General features: G+C 43.7%; 2 protein-coding genes across 4 annotated transcripts; one reads left to right on the top strand and one right to left on the bottom strand.

Annotated features, from left to right (window-relative positions):
- Window positions 1-553: 553 nt before the first annotated feature.
- fn1b (fibronectin 1b) lies at window positions 554-19,455 on the top strand. 3 transcript variants are annotated; one of them, XM_026164653.1, is made up of 46 exons: window positions 554-909; window positions 1,122-1,247; window positions 1,454-1,585; window positions 1,828-1,959; window positions 2,293-2,430; window positions 2,514-2,660; window positions 2,759-2,926; window positions 3,122-3,304; window positions 3,480-3,656; window positions 4,046-4,201; window positions 4,311-4,439; window positions 4,575-4,718; window positions 5,913-6,034; window positions 6,781-6,949; window positions 7,039-7,215; window positions 7,806-7,934; window positions 8,025-8,114; window positions 8,204-8,398; window positions 9,192-9,470; window positions 9,579-9,842; window positions 9,947-10,041; window positions 10,276-10,444; window positions 10,661-10,747; window positions 10,915-11,106; window positions 11,811-12,089; window positions 12,301-12,492; window positions 12,577-12,666; window positions 13,218-13,484; window positions 13,607-13,723; window positions 13,812-13,973; window positions 14,061-14,216; window positions 14,329-14,445; window positions 14,626-14,895; window positions 14,989-15,176; window positions 15,255-15,342; window positions 15,436-15,615; window positions 15,701-15,790; window positions 16,363-16,551; window positions 16,649-16,738; window positions 17,123-17,559; window positions 17,641-17,779; window positions 17,872-18,033; window positions 18,120-18,245; window positions 18,342-18,448; window positions 18,541-18,633; window positions 18,765-19,455. In XM_026164653.1, the coding sequence occupies exons 1-46, from the start codon at window positions 768-770 to the stop codon at window positions 18,840-18,842; spliced, it is 7,359 nt and encodes a 2,452-aa protein (XP_026020438.1). In that variant the 5' UTR covers window positions 554-767; the 3' UTR covers window positions 18,843-19,455. The 3 variants fall into 3 exon arrangements, with proteins under 3 accessions (XP_026020438.1, XP_026020420.1, XP_026020430.1); XM_026164635.1 differs by lacking the exon at window positions 11,811-12,089; XM_026164645.1 differs by lacking the exons at window positions 1,122-1,247; window positions 11,811-12,089.
- Window positions 19,456-19,815: 360 nt separating this feature from the next.
- On the bottom strand, window positions 19,816-27,436 carry atic (5-aminoimidazole-4-carboxamide ribonucleotide formyltransferase/IMP cyclohydrolase). Its single transcript, XM_026164622.1, has 15 exons — window positions 27,236-27,436; window positions 26,920-27,046; window positions 26,653-26,796; window positions 25,303-25,391; window positions 25,045-25,196; window positions 22,527-22,683; window positions 22,322-22,447; window positions 22,123-22,230; window positions 21,929-22,014; window positions 21,749-21,838; window positions 21,361-21,486; window positions 21,195-21,287; window positions 20,931-21,113; window positions 20,303-20,458; window positions 19,816-20,182 (listed from the first exon to the last, which is right to left on the bottom strand). The coding sequence occupies exons 1-15, from the start codon at window positions 27,252-27,254 to the stop codon at window positions 20,063-20,065; spliced, it is 1,776 nt and encodes a 591-aa protein (XP_026020407.1). The 5' UTR covers window positions 27,255-27,436; the 3' UTR covers window positions 19,816-20,062.
- Between the last annotated feature and the right edge of the window lie 427 nt (window positions 27,437-27,863).

Raw genomic sequence — 27,863 nt, 5'->3', positions numbered from 1 at the left:
CATGGACAAAAAATATACGTCTGTGAACTCCGTGAGCAGACATGGTGGAGGCATAAAGTTCCACTTTTTGTTACTTATCGACTCTGTGCCAAGCTGGGTAAAATTCACATACTGCAGTTTTATTTTTTTTTAAATTATAATTTAATGTAAAATATGTTCAATCCGTAGTTTAGATCCATAGGTCCCAATAGCTGCACAAATCCATGTAGGAGAGTGGTGTGGGAATTATAGAAACTATAGCATGAGGCCATTACTGTGTAATTCTGGGATTACAGTATAACAAATGTTATGGGCATTTCTTTCTCCTTCTTCTTTTTTTTTGCGGTTATGTAAGACTCGCACTGAATTGTTGCGCCTCAACGTGACTTCCCAACCCTACACAGGGCAGCATGTGTGCAGATGAACAGATTACAGAAGCTTATTTATCTTCATTGCTTGATGTTTTTTCTTCAAAATGAGGATTATAAGTATTGCTCACACTTTGTCGGGCGGGTCTTCCAGTCTCCCGTTAAACCCCTCCTCTGCTGCTGTGGCGGTCCCAGTATATAACCAGCGCGCAGCCCTCTGCTAGGTCTGGCGCACCAGCTGCGATTCGGCCAAGTGAACTGCCGAGAAGGAGCAGCCGAGGTAGCTGAGAATAAGGGGCAGGAACCAGCTCTCTCCAAGCCCTTTAATACTTCACTTGCTTTTTTTTACTTTTTGCTATTGCTTTTTTTCCCCATCATCTAAGTTTTTTCTGCTTTTCATTGAAATATCCGTTCCATAAGATGAAGGGTAGCCCGCTCACAGGGTTACTGCTTGCGCTGTGCGTAAGCAGCGCAGTTCACGGCTTGCCAAAGAAGAACAAAAGACAAACTGGCCAGTATCAGGTGTATCCCGAGCTTCACGATACATCGGCTATTAATCCAGGTTGGTACAAGAACTTATTCTTGAATTCAGGGGGCCTGACTGTGTAACTTCATGCATTAGAAAGGTATTTCTAGTGCGTTTTGTGTTAAATGAAAACAACAACAACAAAGAAACACGTGATTTCGATATGTTTCTTTCCATGTGAGCCAAAGCAAACAAAAAGATTAATGTTCATTCTACTGTTAAAATGTTTAATAATATATTATTTGTAGTCGGCTGTGAGGAAAACGGTCGCTCATACAGAGTGAACGAACAGTGGGAGAAACCTTACCTTGGTAGCACGTTGGTGTGCACCTGCAGTGGAGCAGCAGGCATCAAGTGTAAAACTAAGCCTGAAGGTTAGTGCGTCTTTGTAGTGCACTATCACTTGTTTCACGACTCTTGTGTTGATCCCGACAAGTGAAAAACAAAACACACACAAAAAGCAACGAATACACGGAGAAAGGCACAGATGTTGTGCGTTTTTACGCAGCAAGAGAAGACTCCAGAACAGCTTCTCGGTAAGAGCCTCTTTAACTTTGTGCTGTTTGTTTTTTCCTCTCAGTGGAGGAATCCTGTTATGATAAGTACAATGACCGGACATACCAGGTGGGTGAAACCTATGAGAGATTACATGAGAGGATGACTTGGGACTGCACCTGCATTGGTTCCGGCAAGATCAGCTGCACAATAGCGCGTGAGTTCCTAGAATACCAAATACTAACCTTGTTGAAACAGCATAATGTGCTGGAGTGGTATGTCTTAGCATGGTAGTTTTTTCTTTGTCAAAGTGCATGACACACATGGCAATACCTCTGCATGGTTCAGTTTATTCCTGAAATTAAGTTTTAATTATTGAACCAGAATTTGTATATGTGTGCCATCTCGCATATACAAGAGGTCTTTGAAATCAGCAAGTTCACATTTTGTCATTCACAGATCGATGCCACGATGGTGGGAGGTCTTATAAAATCGGGGACACTTGGCAGAGGCCTCATGACACCGGTGCCTACATGTTGGAGTGTGTGTGTCTTGGAAATGGCAAAGGAGAGTGGACATGCAAACCTCTCGGTGAGCAGGGCAGAAAAGAAAATTTCACAAATGAACTATGAAAAGCAGACAAATGTAAAATATTGCAAAAGATCAAAGTTTATATATTCATCATACACACAAACATGGATGCACACACACACATTTCCCAGAAGCGTAACTCTTTGATACCACTGCAAATATTTGACATGAGTCCAGTCAAACAAGATAAGCGAGTGAGACAGCATGTCCTCTGATTTGCTCATCTTTCACTCCAGCTATTGATTTTTGTTTGGTTTATGTCTAATACAAATTGCCCAGTGTGATTTAGATTCTGCATATTCAGTAAATCAAAATTTGTTTATTTTTCTGCAGGGGAAAGGTGCTATGACAATAGCTTAGCTGCCACGTATGCTGTAGGAGACACCTGGGAGAAGCCATACCAAGGCTGGATGATGCTGGATTGCACCTGTATGGGCGAGGGGAATGGACGCATCACATGCACCTCAAGAAGTAAGCAGAATCCAAACATACACAAGCACAAATGCAAGCTTTTCTTCAGGGGCAGCTACTAACCACTGTTGTACACCAACCAGACCGCTGCAATGACCAGGATACAAGGAGGTCCTACCGTATTGGAGACACATGGACGAGGACTGACACAAGCGGACATCGCCTGCAGTGTGTGTGCCTAGGAAACGGCAGAGGAGAATCAAAGTGTGAAAGACACAGCTCAGGAAGAGGTGAGACTTGTAAATCAGAAACCAGTGCTCAACAAGAGCTCTGAGCTTGTCGCTGTTAACAGACCTGACGTTGGTTGTTTTTTAAAATGTGTTTACAGCCAGAGTTGTGTTGACCCCAGTCCGGCAGCTTGAGCTTCCCGCTGAGAGAACCTGTCGCACCGACTCTGGAGCCTACTACTACGATGGACAGCGCTGGATCAAAAACCAGGGCAGCAAACAGATGCTCTGTACCTGTTTGGGCAATGGAGTCAGCTGTCAAGAATGGGGTGTGTACCAGAAGCAAATAAAATTGGGTATTTTAATACAGAAGTCTTGAGGCTGGCTCAAGTGGCTCTTGGAGTCAATCCCAGAGAAATTGCAGTCTTTTGTAATTTTCTGTTGGTTCCATTCAGCTCTGCATGTTGCTCTTTGAATGGTATACTGAAGTCATTTTTCCCACCCTCCCTCCCCTTTTCCCACAGAGGCCAGGAACCAGGTGTACGGTGGGAACTCTGATGGCCAACCCTGTGTATTCCCCTTTGTCTTCATGGGGAAGACCTACTACTCTTGCACCTCAGATGGACGTTCAGATGGGCAGCTGTGGTGCTCTACAACCTCAGACTATCAGAGAGACCAGCAGTACTCTTTCTGCACTGAAAAGAATGGTGAGACTCAGGAACATAGATGTAAACGGCAACTTTGTCCCAAAAATTGATGTGCAGTTACTGTTGTCTAGCATCTTTAGTTTATCCACTCACATAATAAAGATTGTGTGAATAATTGTGTGGTTAGAGCCAATTAAGCATGCATTAACTTGTATGTGTACTTTCTTGAATCCAGCAATTGTGACAACACGGGGTGGGAACTCCAATGGGGCCCTGTGCCACTTTCCCTTCCTCTACAGCGGTCGCAACTACACCGATTGCACCACCGATGGGCGCCGTGACAACATGAGATGGTGTGGCACCACCTACGACTATGATTCAGAACAGCGTTTTGGATTCTGTCCCATGGCTGGTGAGTGTGTTTGCTGTTTTTCTCATTTGAAGGTACTGAACTGGTATATTGTTATATAACACAGCTGGGCATTTAAATACTTTTGCCATTTTTGTTCCGATTGCACAAAATGATTTTTTTGTCTTCTTCTCATCAAGTCGTTTCTCACAGACTATAATGATGATTTGGTTGCAAGGTTCACTTGTAGACAATTGGGGAGTAAATAATTGGCACTTAAAGAGGTCATGGGAGAGTGATGATGCTATTAAGGCTGTTACGTAACAGTAACATACAAATTCTGGGTTGAAGTGGACCAAGAAAAACTCTGTGTCTGGACATACGCAGCACCATGTGAATGTATACATGTACCAACACACTGATAGCTTTTTTATGTTTCCTTCTGTAATTAGCTCATGAAGAGGTATGCACCACCAGTGATGGAGTGATGCGCCGTGTGGGCGACAAGTGGGACAAACGCCATGACGTCTTGGGTCACATGATGCAGTGCACATGCCTGGGAAACGGCCGTGGGGAGTGGAACTGTGTTGCTTACTCACAGCTTTTAGGTCAGAGGGCTAAATCTAACAAAACCTTTTATATTTTGTTTTCAAATACTTTGCGAATAATGTGAAAGTTTAAATAATTCATCTTCCTGTCTTTTCTCTGTGCATCCAGATCAGTGTATAGTTGATGGTTTGACCTATGAAGTTAACCAGGAATTCACCAAGCGCCACGACCAAGGCTACATGATGAACTGCACCTGCTTCGGACAAGGACGTGGATACTGGAAGTGTGACGCTATTGGTACGTTCACGGCTCGTTACTGATTGGCTTTTTGGGGACTAAATACTGAGAACTGCTGCAGCTTCAGAAAAACAACCCCGCTGTCGTCTGTCCCATCTGCTCCACTCTTTTGTCTCCTTGTGTTTTCTGCAATAGATCAGTGTCAAGAACCACAAACCAGGACGTTCTATCAGATCGGCGAGACGTGGGACAAAGCCATCCATGGCATCTACTACCGCTGTTATTGTTATGGTAATGGGATTGGAGAAATGAGATGCGAGCCCCAGCAGACCTACCAAGGTAAAAATGCACAGCTCTGTTTTAAAAGTCCACATGTTCTGAGTCATAGAGAGTACATGAAAGATGGGAGTAGCTACTTTTGATACCCTTTGATTTTTTGGACTGCCATTCTGAATGCTTAGTTTTGGCATTTTAGGTGTTCCACCGTGGCCAGATCGACTTATTCAAAATAGTTTCTTCAGCATCTAAGGGACTTCTGTGGTCAAAAATGAGCCAGAATGTAGACAAACAGGTAGAAAATTTAGCCTGAAGAACATCCTAAACCTAAAGCTTTTCTCATTTGTAACCATTGGTCTGAATGTCCTTTCTTTTAGCTTTTCCACCGACCTATATGGATTTTGGTGCTCAGTTAATGTTTGCTGTACTAAACCAACTCCCATTAATTATTGACTTCCTCCCACTTAATCCTAACCTTGCCAGACAGGTGGAGGGAAGTGGGAGTTTGTGGGTTTCTTTTTATTGCGTAACTTTAAAGTCTGCCGAATGTTGAAATTTTGGCAAGCTGGAGGCACCCTGTCTGTCTGATGCTGAATGATGTTTTGTTGACTTGCTAAGCTGGAACAAGGTGAATTGCTGAACAAGGGAGAGGGGCTTAGAAGGCAGTCACTTCCTGCCTTTGTTTAGTTGTTTACTGGGGGAATTTGTACTGCTTTGTGAGCCTTGAATCAAACAACACTGACCTTGCTAAATGAATCTCACGCAATCAGGAAGTCCTATATCTATCTATCTATCTATCTATCTATCTATCTATCTATCTATCTATCTATCTATCTATCTATCTATCTATCTATCTATCTATCTATCTATCTATCTATCTATCTATCTATCTATCTACCTACCTACCTACCTACCTACCTACCTACCTACCTACCTGTCTGTCTGTCTATCTATCTATGGGTGTGTGTGTGTTCTCTAGGGAACAGAGACGAGATAAACCATGATGAATATAGTATGCAGACGTTATATCTGACTTGAAAATGTCTGTGGGTGTTTGAGCTGGTTTAGCATCGTCTGGTGGTTTGATTCTGTCCCCGAGCAATGACGCCCTCTGACAGAACTCACCGAAAAGTAGCCAACTTTCACCCACACTCCCTACACACAATGCTGTTAAGTTATGTGAAAAAAAATCTTCTCACTTCCACCCTTTCCTTTACTCCTGATGTCTTCTCCTAAATCTTTTTTTTTTCTCCTTAGATGGCCGCAGACCAATCCAGGTGATCATCACAGAGGCTGGGAAACAGTCCGACTCTCGCCCTATTCAGTGGAATGCCCCTTCATCTGTTCAGATCACCCAGTACATCCTGAAATGGAGAGTTGTGAGTCTCACTTTCGCTTCCCTCGGTTACAAATTGCCTCCAGAAATGAAAGCGAGTCGTATTTCTTTGCTCAAAATTGGGCTTTAATTTTGCTGAATAGTAGCATTTAGTAAAGGCGGATACATTTGTGTTTGAGGGTGAGTGCCTCTGGTGAAGTCTGAAGGTTGAACAAACAAAGTGATTAGAGGGTAAACTTACTTGCCTTTGCAGTCTGTACACGCAGACACCGGTTTTTAGCAGATTCCCAGATAAACATCCAGTGTTGTTGTTTTTTCTCTTTGAAGACCTCAAAGACGTCTTGAGGCAGGTTGAGATGTTAATGAACTTCAACTGAAGTCAAACTTGCTTCCGCTTTATGGGTTTGGACTGTATTTCTTGGACAGCAAAGCCACTCAAAGTCTAAAACCTGCTTGAAAAGTTTATATTTTTCTAACAGTTCAAAGCCAGTTGACATACTCCTAATGGAAGAGCTGACACTGAATGGCTGCCCAGTCTCCAATATATACAGACCACAGGTTTATTTCCCAGAGCTAATTAATGACTCCACTGCACACCCTTTTGATTTATTTAGTCATAACTGTCTTTGCCCACAGGTGGATTTTACCTCATTATAAAGTAAATATAGATGTTTAAATCTCTATTTTTTCCCTAAGCGCTTTTGAAAAGTTCTTGTTGAGTACCTCTTCTTTATCTTCACAGATTAAAAGGTTTAAACTTGTCAACCTCTCGTTATCGCTAATCTGCAGAAAAACACCCGTTCTCCCTGGAGAGAGGTCACCATCCCGGGCAACATCAACTCCTACACCATTAGCGGGCTGCGTCCAGGCATCACCTATGAGGGTCAGCTCATCAGCATTCAGAACTATGGACGCCGTGAGGTCACGCGCTTTGATTTCACTACTAACCTTGGCTCCTGTGAGTATGCTGTACAGCTACATGGCTACACCAAAGCAGCACATCTAAAGAAATATTTAAAATAACGCCATGCTCCTTAATTTCAAAAGTGGAGACATATGAGGGAGAGACGACTGCACCTCCACCTGTGTTGGACACCTCCGAGTCTGTGACAGAAATCACCTCAAACAGCTTTGTTGTATCCTGGACATCAGCTGATACAACCATCTCTGGCTTCAGGGTGGAGTATGAGCTCAGTGAGGAGGGGTCCCAGCCTAAAGTTCTAGGTGAGAGCCTTTGACCATCCCTGAAACCTCCGTAATGCCTCCATATTTCCTGCAGATCAATTCAGTTTTTATTAGATTAGATTAGATTAGATAGAACTTTATTAATCCCTCGGGTGGGTTCCTCTGGGAAATTCGATTTCCAAAAAAAGCACAGCACCGACAGAAGTTACAGAGTTACAGAATATTATATGTATATATATATATATATAAATACAGAGACAATATAAATAAAATATACGAAGGGGATAAATAGAATAAATAGGAATAAAAATAAAAATACAAGTGAATTGCACATTTCAAGTATTGAGTCTATTGCACCGTTGACTATTTACAAAAGTATTGCACAGTGAGGTGAAGAGGCACTACAGCTTAGTTGTTCCCCCCTCCTTTGTCCTCCTGTTTCCCCTCCCTCTCCCCTCCAGGGAGGAGTTAAACAGTCTGATGGCGTGTGGGACAAAGGAGTTTTTAAGTCTGTTAGTTCTTGTCTTTGGGAGAAGCAACCTGTCACTGAACAGACTCTTCTGGTTGTTAATGGCTCTGGGAGGCTCTGCCATTATTATACAGAGTTCTGACTTTTGACTGTGTTCCAGATGTTCCTCGCACATCCACCTCTGTCACCATCAGTAATCTCCTGCCTGGACGCAGATACAACGTCAGCGTCTTCGAGGTCCCAAGTCGGGGGCAGCCCAACCTCATCCTCACTACCTCACAGACCACAGGTAGGAGAAGCTCTCTTCTCCACTGTCGTGATGTTACACTCATAGTCACCAAGTGCGTTTGAAAGAATGATCCTCTCATCCTTTGGGCAGCTCCTGACGCACCTACTAGGCATGTTGTCAATGAAGTGGGAGAAACCTCCATCCAAATCAGCTGGTCCAGACCTCAGGCTCCTATTACTGGTAACAAACCATTTATTTTGTATTTGTTTGAGATATAAATCCTTTTTCTTATCCTGGCTTTGTGTATAACTGTATACTTGTGCCTGCAGGCTACCGTGTGGTTTACACACCATCAGTGGAAGGCAGCAGCACAGAGCTGACCCTCCCAGAGTCAGAGACGTCCGTGACCCTGGTTGACCTTCGCCCCGGTCTGCTTTACAACATCAGCATCTATGCCGTGGAAGAGGACCAGGAGAGTGAGCCTGTTTTTGTACAGGTCAACACTGCTGGATCTCCTACGCAAGGTAGACATAATATGCCTTTTAAACAGAATCAATTCACGAGTTAGCACTGTAAAACTTAATTTTTCTTTTTGTGAAAGATTTGAACAATATGCTGTTCTTTAGATCGCTCAGGATTCTTTTTAGTTGATTCTTAGCCTTTCGGCTGTCTGTGAAGGCTGAACAGATTCAGTTTATACTTGCAGCTGGAGATTCCTTGTAGGGCCTTAGAAAGGGCTTTTCACTGCTCAGTTAAGAGGGCTTGTCAAAACATGGCTTTGTCAAAATGTGCTTTTATGGTTATAGCCGTGCCATTGTAACATTTTTCTTCCTGTCTCCTTAAATATTATGGACCTCAGACTTCTTTTAAATCAGACTTGGCCGCAAAACAGTGACCTCTTTAAACTTAGTTTAAAACACTTAGAAAAGCAAGGATGCATTCATAAATCATTCATAAATCATTCTAATATCTTTGAGAATATTTTTAAATGGATTTCCATTTTAGACTCTAAGCTAACAGCATCTATTTTATCTAAGCCAAGTACAATTAAATTAAAGATTTTTAAAAAGCAGCAGTAATATTTGCACCCAATAATGCATATTTAGCTCTGTATACTTATTATATATAACTTAGGTATGAGTTTTATTTTTTTTTAAAGGTTATGTTTTTACCTATGGGGCCTAATAAATGTAAAATAAATATTAAGTTCACATCTGTCTCCAAACATAACCAATGACATAGTAAAAAAAACTCCTGAGGAGACTCTAAGGTTTGACTGTGACCCTTGTTAGTCAACTAGCACTCTCCTCTCCACAGAGGTGGTCCAAGCCCCCACAGACCTGCAGTTCTACGAGGTTTCAGATACGAAGGTCACCATCACCTGGACCGGTCCACCCAATGAGGTGTCAGGTTACAGAGTCACTTTCTCCCCCGTTGGGTCTGATGGCACTGACGTAAGGCCCCTGGGGCTGCCTGTCTCCACCAGTGCATACTCTGAGATCACCCACTTGCAGCCAGGCACGCTTTACCGCTTCTACGTCTATGCCATCAACGGCGGAGTGGAGAGTGAGCCTCTTGTAGGAGAAAAGGCTACTAGTAAGTGCCACTTTGGAAAAAAGCCCAAATACATAAACGCAGGGATTTTATCCAAAACACAACAGATCTTTTTTGCCTTACATGTGTTATGCTTTCTGCCTCCTCCAGAACCTGATGCACCCACCGATGTACGCTTCACTGAGATCGGCCCTGACAGCGCACTGATTGTCTGGGAGGCTCCTCGTGCCATTGTCAGTGGTTTCCGCCTTTACCTGAGCATCGAAGGCTCAAGTCCCATTGAAAAGAGGATCCCAGGCAGGGTCACCCAGTACCTACTGAGGAATCTACGTCCAGATACGGAGTACACTGCCACCCTTTACTCTGATCTCGAAAATGAGCTCAGCGAGGGCGTCACCACATACTTTACCACCGGTCGGTATTTGGAGAAACCGAACACAAGTAAAGATGGGAATAAATTGCTCCAATCATTTTAAAATATTGTCCCCCCCCCCTTCCCTTTCTTCCCTTTCTTACAGCTCCCCAGATGGGAAATGCTCCCACTTTCAGTACTGAGGTTACCGACACCTCGATCATCGTCACCTGGATACCCGTCCACAGGTTCAGCTACAAGGTTAGCTCATTACATTAAAGGAATCACTGGAGCTGTTCACTAACTACTTATCTCCAAGCAGTGCCCAAGCACATTTAGAAGCTAACTGGTGAACATAGCGGAACCGTAAAGATCCAAAGAGTCTAATATTTACTCTCTGCTGTGGGCAGATTTTAGGCCATTGCTAATTGTTTCTAATTTTTTTTCTTTTAAGCGTATTCTCCAGTTTTTCTCATGTCCGTTTTATTTCCCCAGCTGTCTGTGCTGCCCAGCGAGGAAGGCGAGTCTCCCAGAGAAGAAACCTCTTCCTCTGGACGTGTTTATGTAGATGGTCTGACTCCAGGAACTCAGTACACCTACAGCGTTCAGCCCATCTACAATGGACAGAACCGCGGAAATCCCATCACCCGCAATGTTGTCACTTGTGCGTATCTGTTTTAATTTCACAAATAAAAAGCCAGGCACTGTGGTGACTGCTGAACAAAACCAACTGTAAAACCAGTTGTGTGACCGATCATCCGGTCTGCTCTGAGCTGACAGAGTGCCGTTAAAACCATTTGGCGTGATTTTGTGCCAGATATTTTTTGCTGCGCTGAAGTTTTTTTTTCAATGCGTCATGGTCTGCTGTTTCTTGTTGCAGCTCTATCTCCTCCCACTGACCTCAGACTTGAGTCCAACCCGAACACAGGAGTTCTCACAGCCTACTGGGTAGCCTCCAAAACACCAGGTAAATATTGACTTTGCTCCCCACGCACTGACATCACAGAAGGTCTCTAGACCTTGGCCTTCAAATAGTTTTTTTTCTTTTCACTAGAACAAAAAGCTGTTCCTGGTATTTCCTTTTGATTTCTAATATTAATTCATTAATTTGTTATATTTCCCGTCTCTCTGCAGGTATTACAAGCTACCGAGTGACAAGCAGACCAACCAATGGCCAGAGAGGATACTCCCTTGAAGAGATTGTTGCAGTTGATCAGACCTCAGTTGTTCTAGAGCACTTGACTCTGGGTATGGAGTACAACATCAGCGTGTTCGCTACCAAGGACAATGTGGAAAGCAGTCCAGTGTCCACTATTGTCACAACAGGTAGGAGCCAGAGGAAGTCCTTTACACGTGGTAGAAAGCCACAAAGACTAGTGTGTCTGGTTCATCGTGAGGAACAAATGACATAATTTTCCCATTCAATGAAAATGGACCCTGCTACTCCCATCCCCACAGAGCTTGGCCTAGTTTCAGAAGAAACTAAAGCTGCATTAGTTAATTTTTACCCACTAGATAGAAGAATAATGTCATTATGTACAAAAATACACTTACATTTTGAAGTTAGCGAAAAGATTACCCATTTGCACATTTGGTAGCCATGGGACTGTGTGCTGGAGCTCACTATTTGGCAACCAATTTAAATCTAAATGTCAGTGTTCTTTAAGCTCAGTTTTGGTTCAAATGTCTAATGCAGCTTTTTTTTTACTGCTAGCATGATTATTGGCTAACTGACCATTTGCATGGAAATCGTGTTTATCACTTGGTAGGGTGAATATTTTTGGGATTTTTTTGCACGTCCATTAGTAGTATTATTACTGCCTTATATTTACCTTTAATTATAATTTTAATTCTGAATGTTTTCCAATCCAGTTATGTGTAATTGTCTTGCATGGTTACTGTTATACCCAGGTTCTCTGAACGCTTCATCGGGAATTAAATGAATGTTCTTGATATAACCAATGAAATAATTGGGGCTTTTCTGTCTGTCTAATTTTGCTTGCGCTTTGCAACATGCCTAACCCTTTCAGACATCCCCGCTCCAAGTCAAATTGACTTTGTCGACGTTACTGACACCACCATTGGGCTACGCTGGATCCCTCTGAACAGTACTACCATTATTGGTTACCGGATAGTGGTAGTAGCTTCAGGCCAGAGCTTGCCAATTTTTCAAGATATGGTGGAAGCATCTGCTGGTTATTACACGATTCGTGGTTTGGAGCCCGGTGTGGACTATGACATCAGTATCTTCACTGTTACAGAAGAGGGGGACAGCGAGCCGGCCACACACACAAAGCAAACGCATGCTGGTGATTTATTCTTTCAGTCCATCACTGGGGAGGGGTTGGGTCTTGATCTGAGGCAGCTTTATTCTTTTTTAAGTGTGCCACACTGCAGTAAATATCTGAATTTAATCATTTCTCTGATATTTTCTTTGTGCCACTGGAAGTCGTCCGTTATTTTCTTAAACTCATTGCGTTACCAGTGATAGCTATAGCTTATAACTCCTCATTTTTACAGCCATTCCAGCTCCCACCAACCTGCAGTTTGGAGGAGTGGGCCCTGACCACATTAGGGTGACTTGGTCAGTCCCCAGAATTGCCACACCAAACGACATCTCTCGGTTCGTTATCCGTTATCACCCTGTATCCACTGATAATGACATCAAGGAGGTCAATGTTGGAGGAGCTACCAACACCTACTTGCTGCAAAGTAAGAAGAACTCAGAGGCTTGAAAAGGCAAAATGACTTGTGCTCCATCTCGAACAATACTAATTGTACCAATCATCTTCACAGACCTGCAGCCCAACACTGACTATCGTATCAGTGTGGTGTGTGTGTATGGTGAACGAGAAAGTAGACCAGCCACAGGGACTCAAAAAACCAGTGAGTATCTACACAGGTGGCCTCACAGAAGAACCAAGGGTGTTGCAAATAAAAGATGGCTGTAGCCCCCGAGTCTGAAATGTCCATCATTTTTCTAATGATGGGCGGGGGGAAACTTAAAAGAAGCATACGAGTCTATAAAGATCCCAATTCTCACTTCACTGGTATTAGTTTATTATCTCAGTCACTAGTTTCTTGATGTGATGTTCATTAGGGTAAAAAGGGTGTTAAACGAGAGTGTGAATACAGTGTGATTGACAAGATGTACGAGTGCGTAATATCCTGCAGAATAAACTACAACAGAATAACTACAATGCTACTATAAATAATATCAACAATAAATATTTGGTCTCTTATTCCAGAGTTACCTAATCTGTTTAAAGCTTGCCTGCATTTGGTGACTTTTTGTTTGATTTTTATTAATATCAGTTGATCCATTTCACATATTTTACATTAACGTTTGCTTATTTCTACTAGAAAGACTGTATTTGGCATTATCTTTGTATATAACTGAAAATGTATCTCAGTTTTTCACTACATTTTTCTTCCAGCGCTGGATTCCCCGACTGGCTTGGACTTCTCCGACATTCGGACCGACTCCTTTACAGTTCACTGGCAAGCTCCACAGGCTAGAATCACGGGCTACCGAATCCGCTATCAGAAGACCAGTGGTGGACATGCCAAGGATGAGAGGCTCCCCCCAACCAGAACCCACTACACTTTGACTGGACTGTCACCTGAAACCGAGTACATGATATATGTGTATGCTGTGAGCAGCAGCCAGGAGAGTCAGCCTCTGACTGGCACACAGGCAACAAGTGAGTCCCACCTATTCTTTTAGTTAGTGGGCGTGATCATTCCTCATCTGTTTTAATGTTTTTTTTTTCCTCCATAATTATCCTCTGTGATTTTCTCTATTCTGTTATTTAATGTTTTTCAGTCTCTGATTCGCCCACTGACCTAGTGGTAACAAGATCCACCCCAACCGCCGTCACCATACGCTGGGATGCTCCCTCTATCTCAGTGAGAAACTACAGGATCACCTATGCAGGAACAAGTCTGTACATTTTATTTTTGAATTCTTGGTTTCCTCTAACGTCAGCCACACAAGTTTAACACTTGGGCCTTCTTTACTGCCCTCTCAGGTGGCGAGACTCCTCGGGAGATTAATGTCCCAGGCACTCAGACCACTGCCACCATCACCGGACTGAATCCCGGCACTGAATACACCATCACAGTCTATGCAATTAGCGGACGAGGCGATAACCCCGCCACCAGTGTTCCCGTCTACATAACACACAGGACTGGTACAGAAATACGGGAAAATTTTTGGAAAAGCAACTTAATGTTGAGTGTTTATGGTAAATCTAAAACTTTATCCATTGTTCCTTTAGATATCGAGGCCCCCCCTGACATGCGGGTGGCTGATATAAGTGACAATGCCATCACAGTACGTTGGTCTCCTGCTCGGGGACCAATCAGAGGCTACAGAGTCACAAGTATTCCCAAAAATGGCGTGGGACCCTCGTACTCGGAGGATTTGGCTCCTGGTAAGGCCTGCAAGGAATGCCAGATGCTCACAATCAGATTGCCATGATGATTTAATTTTTCACACACAACACTCATCATCTTATTGGCTCCTTTTCTGCTCTCCTGTTACAGATCAGACCGAGGTGACTTTCACGGGTCTGATGCCCACTGCTGAGTATCTTGTGAGTGTCTATGCCCTGGGAAATAATGGACAGCCGTCTTCCCCGCTAATAGAAAATGCAGTCACTGGTTAGTCTCACTTAATTCACTTCTCTTTCAGCTCTAACTTTATTTGTCCGGATTCCCTTGCACTATGTTAGAGCTATACTCGGCAGTTTTGCTACAGGAAATTCAGGTAAATTTCCTCCAAAGCCAACAGGAAAAATTTATTTAGCACTGAGGAATCTTCCTGTTCCTCTTTTTCTGCAGCTATGGACCGTCCGAAGGAGCTCACCTTCTCTGACATCGACTCCACCTCCATGCGCATCTCCTGGGACAGCCCAGACGGCGCAGTAACGTCATACCGTGTCTTGTACACCAGTGCAGAGGAAGGTGAGAGAGAGCTGCGCCCAGCACCCAGAGGGGACCAGGACAGTGTGGTGCTGAGAAACCTTCGCCCTGGAACAGAGTATACTGTTAAGGTCATCGCCCTCCATGACCGAGCACCCAGCTCACCGTTGGTGGGAACTCAGGCCACAGGTAGCGCTAAGCAGAAATACACCAAAGCATTTGTCTCCATTTGATATCCCCGTCTTAAAACTTTGGCCTTGACACTGTGTCTTTGTGCTTCAGTAATCCCTGCTCCCACCAACTTGGCGATCTCTGAGGTCAGTCCTTCCTCCTTCACTGTGTCATGGCGAGCTCCAGACGCGCGCCTGACCGGCTACCGTGTAGTCGTGAGCCCCAAGAACATCAACAGCCCTCACAGAGAAATGAACGTTGCTCCGGACACCACTCGTGTTGTGGTGCCAGGGCTCATGGTAAGCAGAGTTCATGTGTGAATCTTTACATGGATCCACAATGGGTCAGTGAGTAAATATGAACTGTGTACTGTGTAGGTGGCAACCACATACCAGGTGCAGGTTTACGCTCTGAAGAACACAGTCACAAGCAGACCAGCGGAGGCAGAAGCCACCACGCTGCAAGGTAACGTGCTGCGCCATAAATGGACACATCTGCAGACCTCACTCGTGGTGTAACTGATCCTTTTAAAATTGCTTCTGTTTCACCTCAACGCAGCTTTGAGTGCTCCTCGCCGCGTGCGCGTCATCAAAGTAACGGATAGTTCTTTCACACTGACCTGGCGTTCCAAGCTGGAACCTTTCACTGGTTTCCTTATTGAAGCCATTCCCCAGAGTGGATCGTATCCCACCATCACCAAGACCATCCCAAGTGAAGCTTACACCTACACCCTCACCGGTACGCCACACTTTAACGCATTTAAGGTCTTAAAGAGTGATTTTGGAGCTTCAGTCTTGCTTTAAAGTGTGTTTTTGTGTTGTAGGTTTGCGGCCCAACACTGTTTACAATGTTAACATGTACACTCTGAGTGGGAACACAAGGAGCGACCCATTCACTCTCAGAATTCAAACAGGTAATGCAAAAATCCAGGTTTAAAAACTGCTTCTTTTTTTTTTTTTAAACAAATGTTAATTTCAGTGTAATATTCTGGTTTTTGATTTCTGTCATTACATAATGTTACAGTACACTGATCTGCACATCACAGTTTGCTGCCAGGTTTCCTTAAGTTATGTAATTCAAGAGACAACTGCAACTAGAAGAGGCAGAAGCATGCGAGGTTTCCTGACCTGTTTGGGGCTAGCAGCTTGAGGTCACCTAAATCTCTGGCAGTTTTGCATTTTTAATCTGATTGCGTACATCAGTTTTTCAAAGATTAAAAAATCACACTCGTGATGTAGAGGTCACAGAAATGCATGTATCAGATATGATACTTCTGGCATTACAGCGTTAAAGTGAGAAATAATTTGTAATTTTACAGCCAAAATTACAAAATAAATCCAGGCTGCTTGTATGATCTTACATCTTGATAATGGGTTAAGTGACAACAAATGCAGCTTCAGCCTCACACAAGTCACATCCTAGTTTGCACACACAGAGAAAAAAAATAGCATTCGGGCAGTTTAACAGCCGTATTTGTCCTTACAGTTGACCCGCTGGTCCAGGCGCCCACCAACCTGCAGTTTACGTCCGTCACCCCCTACTCCATCTCCTTCACCTGGCAGCCACCTGCCACGCAAATCACAGGATACTATGTCACCTATGAAGAGTCAGGAGGAAGACCACAGGAGCTTTTCCCAAGACCCCACGCTGGCCAAAACTACGCCACCATCGATGGTACGTACTTTTATTTGACATTTAAAGCTTCACGCAGGATTATCCTGACACACCAATTACGTGTGGAAAAACAACAGTTTTCCTTTTCTTTGCTCAGATCTAAGACCAGACACGGAGTACATCATCAAGATCATCGCCATCCAAAACACGCAGAGAAGCACACCTCTGGTGGGCAGGAGCAGGACTCGTGAGTACTTATACTGATACTTTTTTCTCTGTATGGTGACAAATGTGAAGTAAAAAGGATCCATTCAGAGTTCGAGTCAGTTACTGGTAAGATTAAGGGGTGAAACCGCAGCTTTCATCTGCTCAGCTGGAGCTGTATGAAGCTTTAGCTCAAGTGTGTTTCCAAAATCTAAAACGATAATACCCACTTTGTTATTTTGAATGTCCTCGCAAATGTCATTCAAAATATCTTGTGTGTTTGTAATAGTGCATTATGACACACTTTGCAGTGAGTTGCATTGCTACGTATCCGTCATCCCTTTTGGCTGAGATGTGTTAGAGCTGCTCTGCTTTAACTCCCCCTCGTCTAACCTGCTTGCTTCCGTAACCTCGTCTCTCCCGCCAGCTCAAGACCCCTTGCTTCCTTTGCCTCTGCCCCAGCCTAACCGCCCTGGAAATGGCAGGCTGGATGTGCCTGAATCTCTGGACAACAACGTCCAGTTAGTGGGCACCAATAGCCAGGATGGGTTTGGTGATCAGAGCCAGCATGTGGAGTACACAGAGTACAACAACAATGGAGACAACGGATATAATCGGAATCCACTTTCTCCCTATGGCCAAGTTCGTGAGCCCCTGGTGTTTGTGCCCCTTCCTGATGCAGAAGGCCGCAGAAAGCCCATTGTGAAGCTAAACATGCCCATTGGACCCATACTCTTTAACGAGACAAGTGTGCCGCTGGAGGCCCAAACTCAGACCACCGTCTCCTGGAAGCCTTATAGGCAGAGCAATGCCTACCTGGTGTCCTGTCATCCCATCACACAGCTAAATGAGAAGATGTTCCAGGTAAGGGGCCAGTCCATTATTCAATTATTCTCATTATTCCCATTTATGAGAATAAGCTATGATTTCTTCCTCTCTACCCAGGTCCGCCTGCCAGGCACAGCCACTACTGCTACCCTGCTAGGACTCACTCCCGGAGCAGACTATAACGTTATTGTGGAGGCACTCCTGGGGGCCCTAAAACACAAGATTCTGGAGCAGACAGTGACTGCTGGAAACACAAGTAAGCTTCCAGCTGTGATGTATCTGATTATTAAAGGAAACTGAATGAAGCCCATCGTGGTTAATTTTTCCCCCACTTTCTTCTTCCTTCAGTTACAGAGGGAGATTCCTCAAATAAAGACACATGCTATGATGCCTTTACTGCCACCCATCACGACGTCGGTGCTGAATGGGAGCGGATGTCTGAGACAGGCTTCAAGCTGTCGTGCAGGTGTCTGGGCCTGGGCAGCGGCCACTTCAGATGTGATTCATCAAGTAGGTTTTTAGGGTATCTTTCCCCAATACGTGTACATGGATGGAAATTGAATAAGTTTCACTCGGTTACTGTATGTTCTTCTCAGAGTGGTGCCACGACAATGGCAACAACTACAGAATTGGAGAGAAATGGGACCGTCGCTCAGAGAACGGGAACTTAATGAGCTGCACTTGTTTAGGAAACGGCAAAGGAGAGTTTAAGTGTGAACCGCGTAAGGCCTCTTTAACTTTTTAATTGAAATGTTCTGTGGCTGTTACAAAGTGAATGAGCTGCGTGTCATTTTTAACCCAAATATCTATTCACGCAGATGAGTCCACGTGTTACGATGATGGCAAAACTTACCGGGTGGGCAACCAGTGGCAGAAGGAGTACCTGGGTTCTATTTGCACCTGCACGTGCTTTGGAGGACAACAGGTAAGACACGTGAGCCTTCCTCGTGTTCTCGTTACATCATACGGGATCATCCAGAAGAGGGCGTGGTTAAATGCTTTTCTTGCCTTTATTAGGGCTGGCGATGCGAGAACTGCAGGAGACCAGGTGGCGATGTCGATGTCGGTCTGCTGCAGCCAATCAGATATGGAGACAACACACTGCGCAAAGTAAGTGAAATGTATTGAAAATCAGGAGACATAATACAAACTGTAAATATCAGTTTTCAAATTGGAGTAATCTGTTGTGTAACAGTCTGCACGTGTCAAAGTTTAAAACTGTGCCACTGTTCATCCTCCAGAACATTCACTGCCCCATCGAGTGCCTCCGGCCTGAACTGCTGGCAGATGCACACGTTCCTCACAATCCTCGGGAATGATGAGCTGGTCATCTGACATCTGCTTTGCTCCCTTACCGTCAAGTTGCTGCACTGTCTCACCTTGTAGAAGCCACGCTGTCTGCAATGAAACAAACTAAGTGCCTTATCACATTGCTGACACATTGCCCTGCTGCCCTCATCATTAATCTTCACTTGAGTCTATTCACTGTCGACTTCCAGGCTTGTGATGTATTAGAAACAGAAACCCCCAACTTTCTAAAGTTATTTAGAACTTGTCCAGTCAGATTTACACATCTGTCAAGTTGGCATTTGTTTCCCATTTAATTTTTTTTTCTTTTCCAATTATATCCTGACCAAAACCCATAAAGTACGCACTGTGCTAAAAAAATGTAGTTGTTACCAGTGTTGCTGAAACTGTCCTCAAAAAATGTGCTTCTCTTTTCTGTAGCCCCTCTTCCATTACAGAGGGGTCGCACTGTGTGTGATTGACACATTCTGAAGTTCTGGTAATTTATCCCTTTGATCTCATCGTGTGAATGTGTTGAACAAGGATGTGAACCGTTCTATTTTTGTACTTTGTGCCAAAGTGTTTCTACCGATGACAAATAGAAGTCCCTTATTTTAATAAAGCTGGAGAGATTCTTAAACATTACCACGGTGTTGTGTTTTCTTATTAGGGTGGGGGGGTGGGTTAAGGTGCCAACAATAAGCTTACAATGGCAAGAAAAAAATATTTGCCCTCTTCCTGTTTTCTGCATATTTGTCACACTTACATTTTCAGGTTTTTGATTATTCATATTTTGCATTTATTCATTTATCCAAATCTGGTTGGCCCCATGTGAAAAATGTATTGCTCCCTTTGCTGAATCGTGATTTAACTAACCACTTTTTCACGCTAGTTCAATTTTGCTGAACGACTCACTGCAATCCCAATGAAGCACTGTGACCTTGAGTCTGGATTAATGCAATGGACTAACAGTGTCACGCAGTTAGCACAATGAAAGAGACAAAATAGTCAAACTCCAAGTTTATTTCATAGTGTTGCAAGACTGACCTACAAGGATCAGCTGCAGTTACAGTATTACACTCTTGAACATTTTGATCACAAGTCAGGAATGTATTTAGTGTGTTACAAAATTGTGCGTCTGTTTCTACAGTTCAGCTAAATGTAGGAATGTCTGAAGATCAGCAATGTTGCACACGTTTATTTCGTCTTTGTAAAGACACAAAACTGAGAGCGAACTCAACGCTTAGTGAACTCAGTGGTGGAAGAGTCGCAGGCTGGTGTGCACCAGAGTAATGCCTTGCTCATTACAGGCATTGATCACAACCTCATCAGCAGCAGAGCCCGCTGGAGCTGCGATGTATTGAACGCCGCTCTGGAGACAGACACACACAGGAAGGAAATATGAGTTATGACAGGAAGACCAGGGTTTAAGTTGCAGTGAGATTGACAAGGTGTGTGCAGCATGTACACGTTCTTCGTGCAAGGCACTTACCCTTTTGGCCCGATCTATGTTATCTCTGAAAGGGAAGAAGGCGTCAGAGCTGACAGCCACAGCCTGCAGTGAGCTGATCCAGTTCTTCTTTTCAGTCTCTGACAGTAGCTCAGGGACCTCTTCATACATCGACTTCCAAACTTCCAAGTCTGGGCCCTGCCGGCACAGGACAGAATATACACAGGACACAGGTTTTCATTTACTCACACAGTCTCAAACTTGGCATGCTGTTGGATTAGACATGACATTGAACATCAGAGGTGGGAACATCTTAAATCTTTTGTATACAAAAAGTCAGAATCTATTAACGTAATAAAATAATCTGCTGCTTTGTGCCTCAGTCCTCAATATGCACAGGAACATTGGATGTGTTTACATCTCGCAAAATACAGTAATTCTTCATCTGTTGTACAAAACACTCTTAAAACTGCATATTTATTTGTGTCCATGTCAGAAGCTGAGTTCCTCTTTGCATTTAAGACACAAAGGGTTGCATGTACGCATTTTAAATATTCACATAAACACAAATGCAGTCTTGAAATGTTTACATCCAAACAAAATAAAAACACAGTTGTACTTTTTCCTCACTGGTAACTACAGTGCACGTCTCCAAATGTTACTCCCTCACCTCTCCAATGGTGTCGCTCACATACTGGTCGATTGCGTTGGCCATCTCTGCTCTCTTCACACCACTGCGAAACTTCATGCTCAGGACTCGAGGGTGGTGCCTGAGCCACCAGTTGTCAGCTTTGTCACCCGCCAGCCGAGTGCAGTGGATACGAGACTGCTGCCCTGCACCAATACCGATAACCTGGAAAACACAGGTGAAGAAAGATTGGGGAACAACTGAGGCTCCTCTGGATTCCTTCCTCATTTATGCGCCACCTCTTACCTGTCCGTCTTTAGCATAGCACACAGAGTTAGACTGCGTGTACTTGACGGCGATGGTTGCCACGGTGAGGTCACGCACAGCTTCCTCAGAGAGCTTTAGGACACAAGAGAAGAATCTGTCAGATTGGATCGAGTCAGTAAAACGTTAACACACTTCAGTGTCTTACCGAGCCTTTGGAAACAACGTTGCTGAAGAAGTCCTTATTGATACGTCCTCCATTCCTCTTTTGTTTGAGATAGAGACCAAACAACACTCTCACCTCGGTGTCATCGGGCTCGTAGTCAGGATCCATCTGAGACACAAGCACGGACATAACCCATAACCCAGTTTACATAGCATGCATGTACTGTACACATTTTTATCTTCAGTATGACTTGCAACTACTTCAGTTACATTATCTGCCTAGAAAAAAAAAAAAAAAAAAAAAAAAAAAGAGCAGGTTATTCAATCTGCATGTGTCTGAGAATTATGAGGTTTTTAAGCTAATCAGTACGTCCAAAGACATGCTTCCAAAACCAGAGACAAATACAGACGTGGGGAAACAGCGCCCTCACCTGAAGCACACAGTAGTTGCCATTCTTCTTTTTGGAAAGGATTTTGAGTGCCTCCTCATCATAACCAGGAGCAATGATACCGTCTGAGACCTAAGAATGTTACATCACAAAAAATACTATTATTATTATCTTTATAATTTTAATGATTAAAAAAAATAAAAAGCTTGCTCTCTTATTTACCTCTCTTGATATGATCTTAGCAGTGGGAACGTCACACACATCTGACAGAGCAATGAAATCTCCAAATGAAGACATCCTGTCTGAACCTGGAGGCACAGAGTAAATGTATAACATATTAAAAAAAAAGAAAAAAAGAGAGAGCACCCAGCACACAATCATTTTCAGGGCATCAGCTATACAGGTGACTTTTTAACCTCTTGCCCTTGCGTAGGCGGTGGCGAGTGGGCTGAGGTCCTTCAGCATGTCGTGCACCATGCACACTTTGGCCTCTTCCTCGGTCAGAGGAACTCCTACTGCGGCTCCTTCAGAAACAAGGTGACAGCTTTCATTGTCAGATCTATGTGGACACTGTTAACTGTAAGAGTGCGTCTGAATGGGGTCTTTCTTTCTTACCAGCAGGGCTGACGTGTTTGAAGGAAGTCGCTGCAGCCATGCTGAGGGCTCTCTTCAGCTCCCTAACGAGCTGCCACGCGTTCAGAGCGTCGCACAGGTTGATAAAGCCAGGAGCACCGTTGACCACTAAGAGAGGGAACGTTAAAAGGGGATGGGTGACATTAAAGGACAGATTGCGGCGTGGCATGGCGTGGTGTGAGGGTACCTGTGAGCGGCAGAGCCGCGCGCAGAGTGTAGATTTGAGCGGGTGCTTGGTGGGGGTTCATGCCGTATCGCAGAGGCAGCTGGGACACGCCGCGGCTGTACTGCCCGCGGAAGTAGTCGGATATAGCCTCATCATACTGTGCTGTGTGTGTGAAGGCCTGCACAGGAAGCAGAACGAGTAGAGAAAGGTTAGGAAGAAAAAAAACAAAAAAACTGCTTACATCACTTTCTGATGTTTTAGGAAAGGAACCATCTCTCCACAAGAAAAAAGGGCTGCAGGCAAAGTGGGACAGTTATCAGTATTTAACTCAAAGCTCAGTGCAGTCAGACTGTGAGGTTAGAGTTCACTGCTCCTCAAATGTTAAACACATTTCATCACTCTGTGATAAACAGCCTGGACTTCGACTCGCTGACCCTCATCTCTGAGCAAATAGCAAAACCAGAACAAATAGTCACGGGGGGAGTAGCAACTCCTTAATGATCACCCTCAAGCTTTTGTTTTTTTTATTTTTAATCATAAGCCAGCTTAAAATAGCACTGGGTAATACAATGTTGTGATTATAAAGGATTGATCAAAAGAAAGCAAACTCCCTGAAGTCCCCACACATCAAGACTCCAACAGCAGCAGCAGCAGCTATTTTGGCAACGATACCTTATAAAAAAGAGCCGGAGGCTTGATTTCCCCTCTTACTCCAAACAAAAAGTCTCTTTTCAGCATGGAGCTTAAAGTGGAACAAGTCTGAACAGAATGGATGGATGCTCGAGGCTCATGTGATCAACTCTGAAACGGCACTTTTAAAATTCTCCACGCAGGATTATGACTAACCCCATCAGGAAACGGTCTTTGACTCAACTGGTTATTAAAATTTAAGTTTAAGCAACATCGTTTTGAAGGCAACTAGCTGTAACATATGGTAAATGGCCTGCATTTATATAGCGCCTTACTAGTCCCTAAGGATCCCAAAGCGCTTTACATATCCAGTCATCCACCCATTCACGCACACATTCAACATATGGCTCCTTCAATACATGATCAGGCATTAAAGACACCCCCCCCCCCAATAGGGCTGGGTCATATCATACCGTTCACTGTAATACCGGTTTAATGTTAGGCAATGATAAGAAAATGAAATATGGCGATAGAATATGGGGAAAACGCACATGCTTTGTTTTCATACGCAGATGGCAGAAAAAGCATGGCGGTGACGGAGAATGAGGATCGTTGAATGAAACAGATGAACCAGAATTGGTTTGTAAAAATGCTGCAACTTCAGTGGTGTGGAACTAGTTTGGCTTTTGCAAGTCAGATACACACCAAAGGACAATTTTTGGTAGAGCATGCTAGCGGGCCGTCGTTATTACCGTGTTTTTCGGAAAATAAGACGCACTTAAAATCAATCCTTTGTGTGCTCCTTATAATCCCGTGTGCCTTATGTATGAATTCTGGTTGTGTTTACTGACCTCGAACCGATTTTATGTGCTACACGGCGCTCGAAAATCTGTCAAAAAATGTTTTAGTACGACTTTGCTAAGCTACGAACCCGCACCGCTTGATGGACTGTCGGAGCATTACGGCAACCGCAGGCAGGAGCCTGGCGGAGTGATACGTACTGTGCTTCAACATAATATTACCGTATTGTGTGTGTATAACCTCTTTTAAGTTTTGTAGATATTATATATGGTTATGCTGAGGATATGTCGGCCAATTTCCACTGGAAATGCCTTTTGGTTAAACTGTCAGCAAGGAATTTGCATTTGCACTGTTAAAGTTTTTATATAGATTTAATGCACATAAAAAAACAGCTGCTTGTTTAAGTGAAAATACATTGATGGGGCTTTTTTTGCACTAATAAAGTTGTGGAATTGTAAGGTATTTATTTTGTCTCGCGCCAATTATATCGTCCGTTATATCTTTATCGCAAATTTTCAAATATATTGTGATAAATAGCAATTTATAAAATATAAAACGTGATATGTGAATTTCTGAAACTGCAGTATGCCAACCAACACGCAAACATGTGACTTCATGTGATCACCTGGTCACGGCTGATAGCTGCCCCTCCATGAGCCTGGCTCTACTGGAGGTTTCTTCCTGTTAAAAGGGAGTTTTTCCTTCCCACTGTCACCAAGTGTGCGCTCACAGTGGGTTGTTCAATTATTGGGATTTTCTCTGTATTACTGTAGGGTTTTTATCTTGTCTAGTCTTATCTGGCGCTATATAAATAAAATTGGATTGAATGACAAACTTTAAATGGCCTCCCTCTGACAGGTATGATAAAGCAGAAACGCATAAAGAAATTATGCGTTTGGAGAGGTGACAGCTTGTGCCCTTTTACCCCATTTTCAAAACATAATCCAAAACCAACCCTCACCTTAACCCCGCCCCCCCCCAAAACTGCATTATAACCTTAAAACCCTTAAATCTAAAAGCCCACCTCAAAAAGTCTACAAGTTTGTATTTTCCTAAAATTCCTTTCTCAGAAAAATCAGGTCACACGCTTGCAACAAAACAGACTCACTTTCAGGGCCAGAGTCCGGCGAGTTTCCAGGGTCGTGTCTTTGTCCGCCGAATTCTCCATCTCCTTGGCAACCAGCAAATAGTCGGCAGGATCGCACACAATGGTGACCCGAGCGTGGTTTTTGGCTGCTGCTCTGAGCAGAGTTACACCACCTGAGAAGAAAGAACAGTTTTTATCAATACACGCAGAGTACACAAATAAATAAGTGTTTCATCATTAGTAAGACAGGCAAGCAAAGAGTGCACTTCTATGCATTACCGATATCAATCTGCTCTACGGCATCCTCCACCGTGACATCCGGGTTAGAGACGGTCTTTATGAATGGGTACAGGTTGCACACCACCACTCTTGAAAAGGGCAAACAAAGGAAAATCTTTTCATACTTAAAAACTTTCAAACACTGGAGTACAATAATGAACTGATGGCCCTCACATTTTAAATGCAGGTGCATTTTTCTAGCTAAACAGCTGCTTCTTACTGATCCAGCTGTGCCGGCACACTACACAGCAGTTCTGCCAGCTTCAGATAAGTTAAAGATGGAGATCAGTTCAGTGGGAGATCCTACATAGACCTAAGGTGTTCATGGGAATCCACATGCTCAAAACAAGCTGTTCACAGTTAATTCTCTTATACATGCATAGTGTTTTCAGTCTATGCATTTAGGCATAATAAACTCGAACTTATTGCAACTTGTCTGAGAGAAATCCACGTATTTCCTCGGATTCTGTTGAGCAGAAGTGTCTGACATACCGGTACTTATGTGAATGAAATTACCACAACTGGTTAAACAGATCGTTTTATCAACGTGCTGGTGCTTCCCTTTGGTTCTGGATAAAACATCTTTGGTGGGCACCGAGCATTTTTCGTGGTAGGTATTAGTAAGCAGGGTCACCTGCTGTTTGAAAAGCTCTAATGTTCAACCTGTAATGATCAAAATCGTGTTTTGCAGCACGGTGTTACAAACTGAATGGGGTTAATCGTGTGTCCATGCAATACATTTTTGCGCTTCTTCATTTGAGACCACTACCAAAGAAAGTACAAAGCAAGACAAGCTTTGCTCGAGCGTGTCTTATGACTACTTGTGTAAACAGTCAGTAAATGAAATCATTAAATCCATTAACTTTACTGCAGTTTCAGCATTTTTTCATATGTTGCCAAACATTTTAAAAAATCCGACAAAAAAAAAGAAAAAAAGCAAGTATTGCACACCGACAACAGGATCCACTGATTTTCTTGTCTTTAAAAGAAAAAAAAAAAAAAGTTGTTAAGAAACAGTCATCTGCTAAACTTCAATCACGTGTCGTTTAATCTTCCACTGAGGACACAGTGAAATCGAATCATTCTTCCAATGAACAGGAGTCACAGGATGAGCATGCACGGGCAGCAGGTTTCCAATTATCCAGCAGCCAAATCAACTCGACATGCTTCTTGATTAAAAAGCACGTGCCTGCACTCCACATGGGTCACATGTGCACAAGGGTTTCATTTCCACTCAGCCTTCTCTTTCTACTGCAAGTACACACAAACATCCAGCATACTGTACACATCAGAGTATTTTACATGCTTGAGAAAGCTTTTGCCCATTTCTGTTTGCTGTGTTTGTCTCACCTTACCAGGCTGTAGCCCAGCTTCTCCATGTCAGCGGTGTCACTGGGTGTTTTTCTGGCCAGGATACCTCCATGCACTGCAGGATGCAGGGTCTTCACTCTGCCGCCCAGCATCTCTGGATGTCCAGTCAGTTCAGACACATCCCTGACACAAAGCAGAGACTCTGAGAACTTAGAGAAGGCCTCACATGCTGCAGGTATCTACAGTACTGCAGTAGTACATGTGGACGCCTATGGCTTTGACTTTAAGGGCTAGTGGAGCACCCACCTGACGGCCAGTCCAGCATCCCGCAGGGCTTTGGCTGTGCCCCCTGAGGCCACCAGAGACAGCCCCACACCCACCAGCCTCTTAGCGAAGTCCAACAGTCCAGTTTTGTCAGAAACACTCAGAAGTGCTGCAAAGACAGATGAGCAGAGCTTTAACCCAGGACTTGTTGTCATTTTACAAACGCAAACGAAGAATAAATGCCCGTTTTTAGTGAAGTGGAGCTAACCACGTTGGCTAATGTTAGCCAGTCAGCTAGCAGCCTGCATGTCGCAACACCAAAACTCAGAAAGTTTGTTTCATGCTCAGAGAAACTCACCAAGCTCCGAGGAAGCCATGTTCACGGTCACAGTGTTCACAGTGGGCAGTCTGTCTGTCTGAGCGTCGGCTGGCTCTCTGCTCACGCTTCTCCCAGTTTCACAATTAGCAAACGATGCAGAGGAGGCTGAGGCAAAGCTGCAGGCTGTTCACGGCTTCATCATGCGCTTCAAAACTACGAACGCCCGCCCTTCTGAAGCCGGCCCGCCCCTCGCACACAAGCGCACCCAAAAGAGCAAAACGGCGCAGAAAATGCGCATTTACATTAGAAAAACGCAATTAACACAAAATATTACTACAACAACAACAATAAGTACTACTGCAAATAATAAGAATGACCACACACACTCACTGATAGACAGCAGTATTTCCAATTACCTTTAGATTTATGTCTTGAAATGTGAGACTGTGTAAATTATGAATTTCACATTCATATCATCAGTACAGCAGTAACTAGCTATGTTGTCTTGATGTCATTTCAAAATTACTCTTGCTTATTTTATATGAAAGTGTAATACTGGATTTGTAAACGTGTGATCATCAATTTTGAGTTAATTTGAGGATTTACCAGCAAAATTACAATCATAAGCCGGGGAGGGGCTGCAGCTAGTAAGGCCACCCAGACGAGG

This window comes from Astatotilapia calliptera, chromosome 1 (genome assembly GCF_900246225.1).
Source record: "Astatotilapia calliptera chromosome 1, fAstCal1.2, whole genome shotgun sequence".
Taxonomy (NCBI): Eukaryota; Metazoa; Chordata; class Actinopteri; order Cichliformes; family Cichlidae; genus Astatotilapia; species Astatotilapia calliptera.
The sequence above is the reverse complement of the archived record's forward strand: the minus strand, read 5'-3'. Positions and strand labels throughout refer to the sequence as shown.

Coding starts and splice junctions, on each gene's coding strand:
- fn1b (XM_026164653.1), top strand. CDS start 768: ATGAAGGGTAGCCCGCTCACAGGGTTACTGCTTGCGCTGTGCGTAAGC. Junction 14,217..14,328: donor CTCGGAGGATTTGGCTCCTG/GTAAGGCCTGCA, acceptor CTCCTGTTACAG/ATCAGACCGAGGTGACTTTC. Junction 16,552..16,648: donor AAACTACGCCACCATCGATG/GTACGTACTTTT, acceptor TTCTTTGCTCAG/ATCTAAGACCAGACACGGAG.
- atic (XM_026164622.1), bottom strand. Junction 26,797..26,919: donor GATGCTGGACTGGCCGTCAG/GTGGGTGCTCCA, acceptor GCTTTGTGTCAG/GGATGTGTCTGAACTGACTG. Junction 22,231..22,321: donor CAAACACGTCAGCCCTGCTG/GTAAGAAAGAAA, acceptor TTGTTTCTGAAG/GAGCCGCAGTAGGAGTTCCT.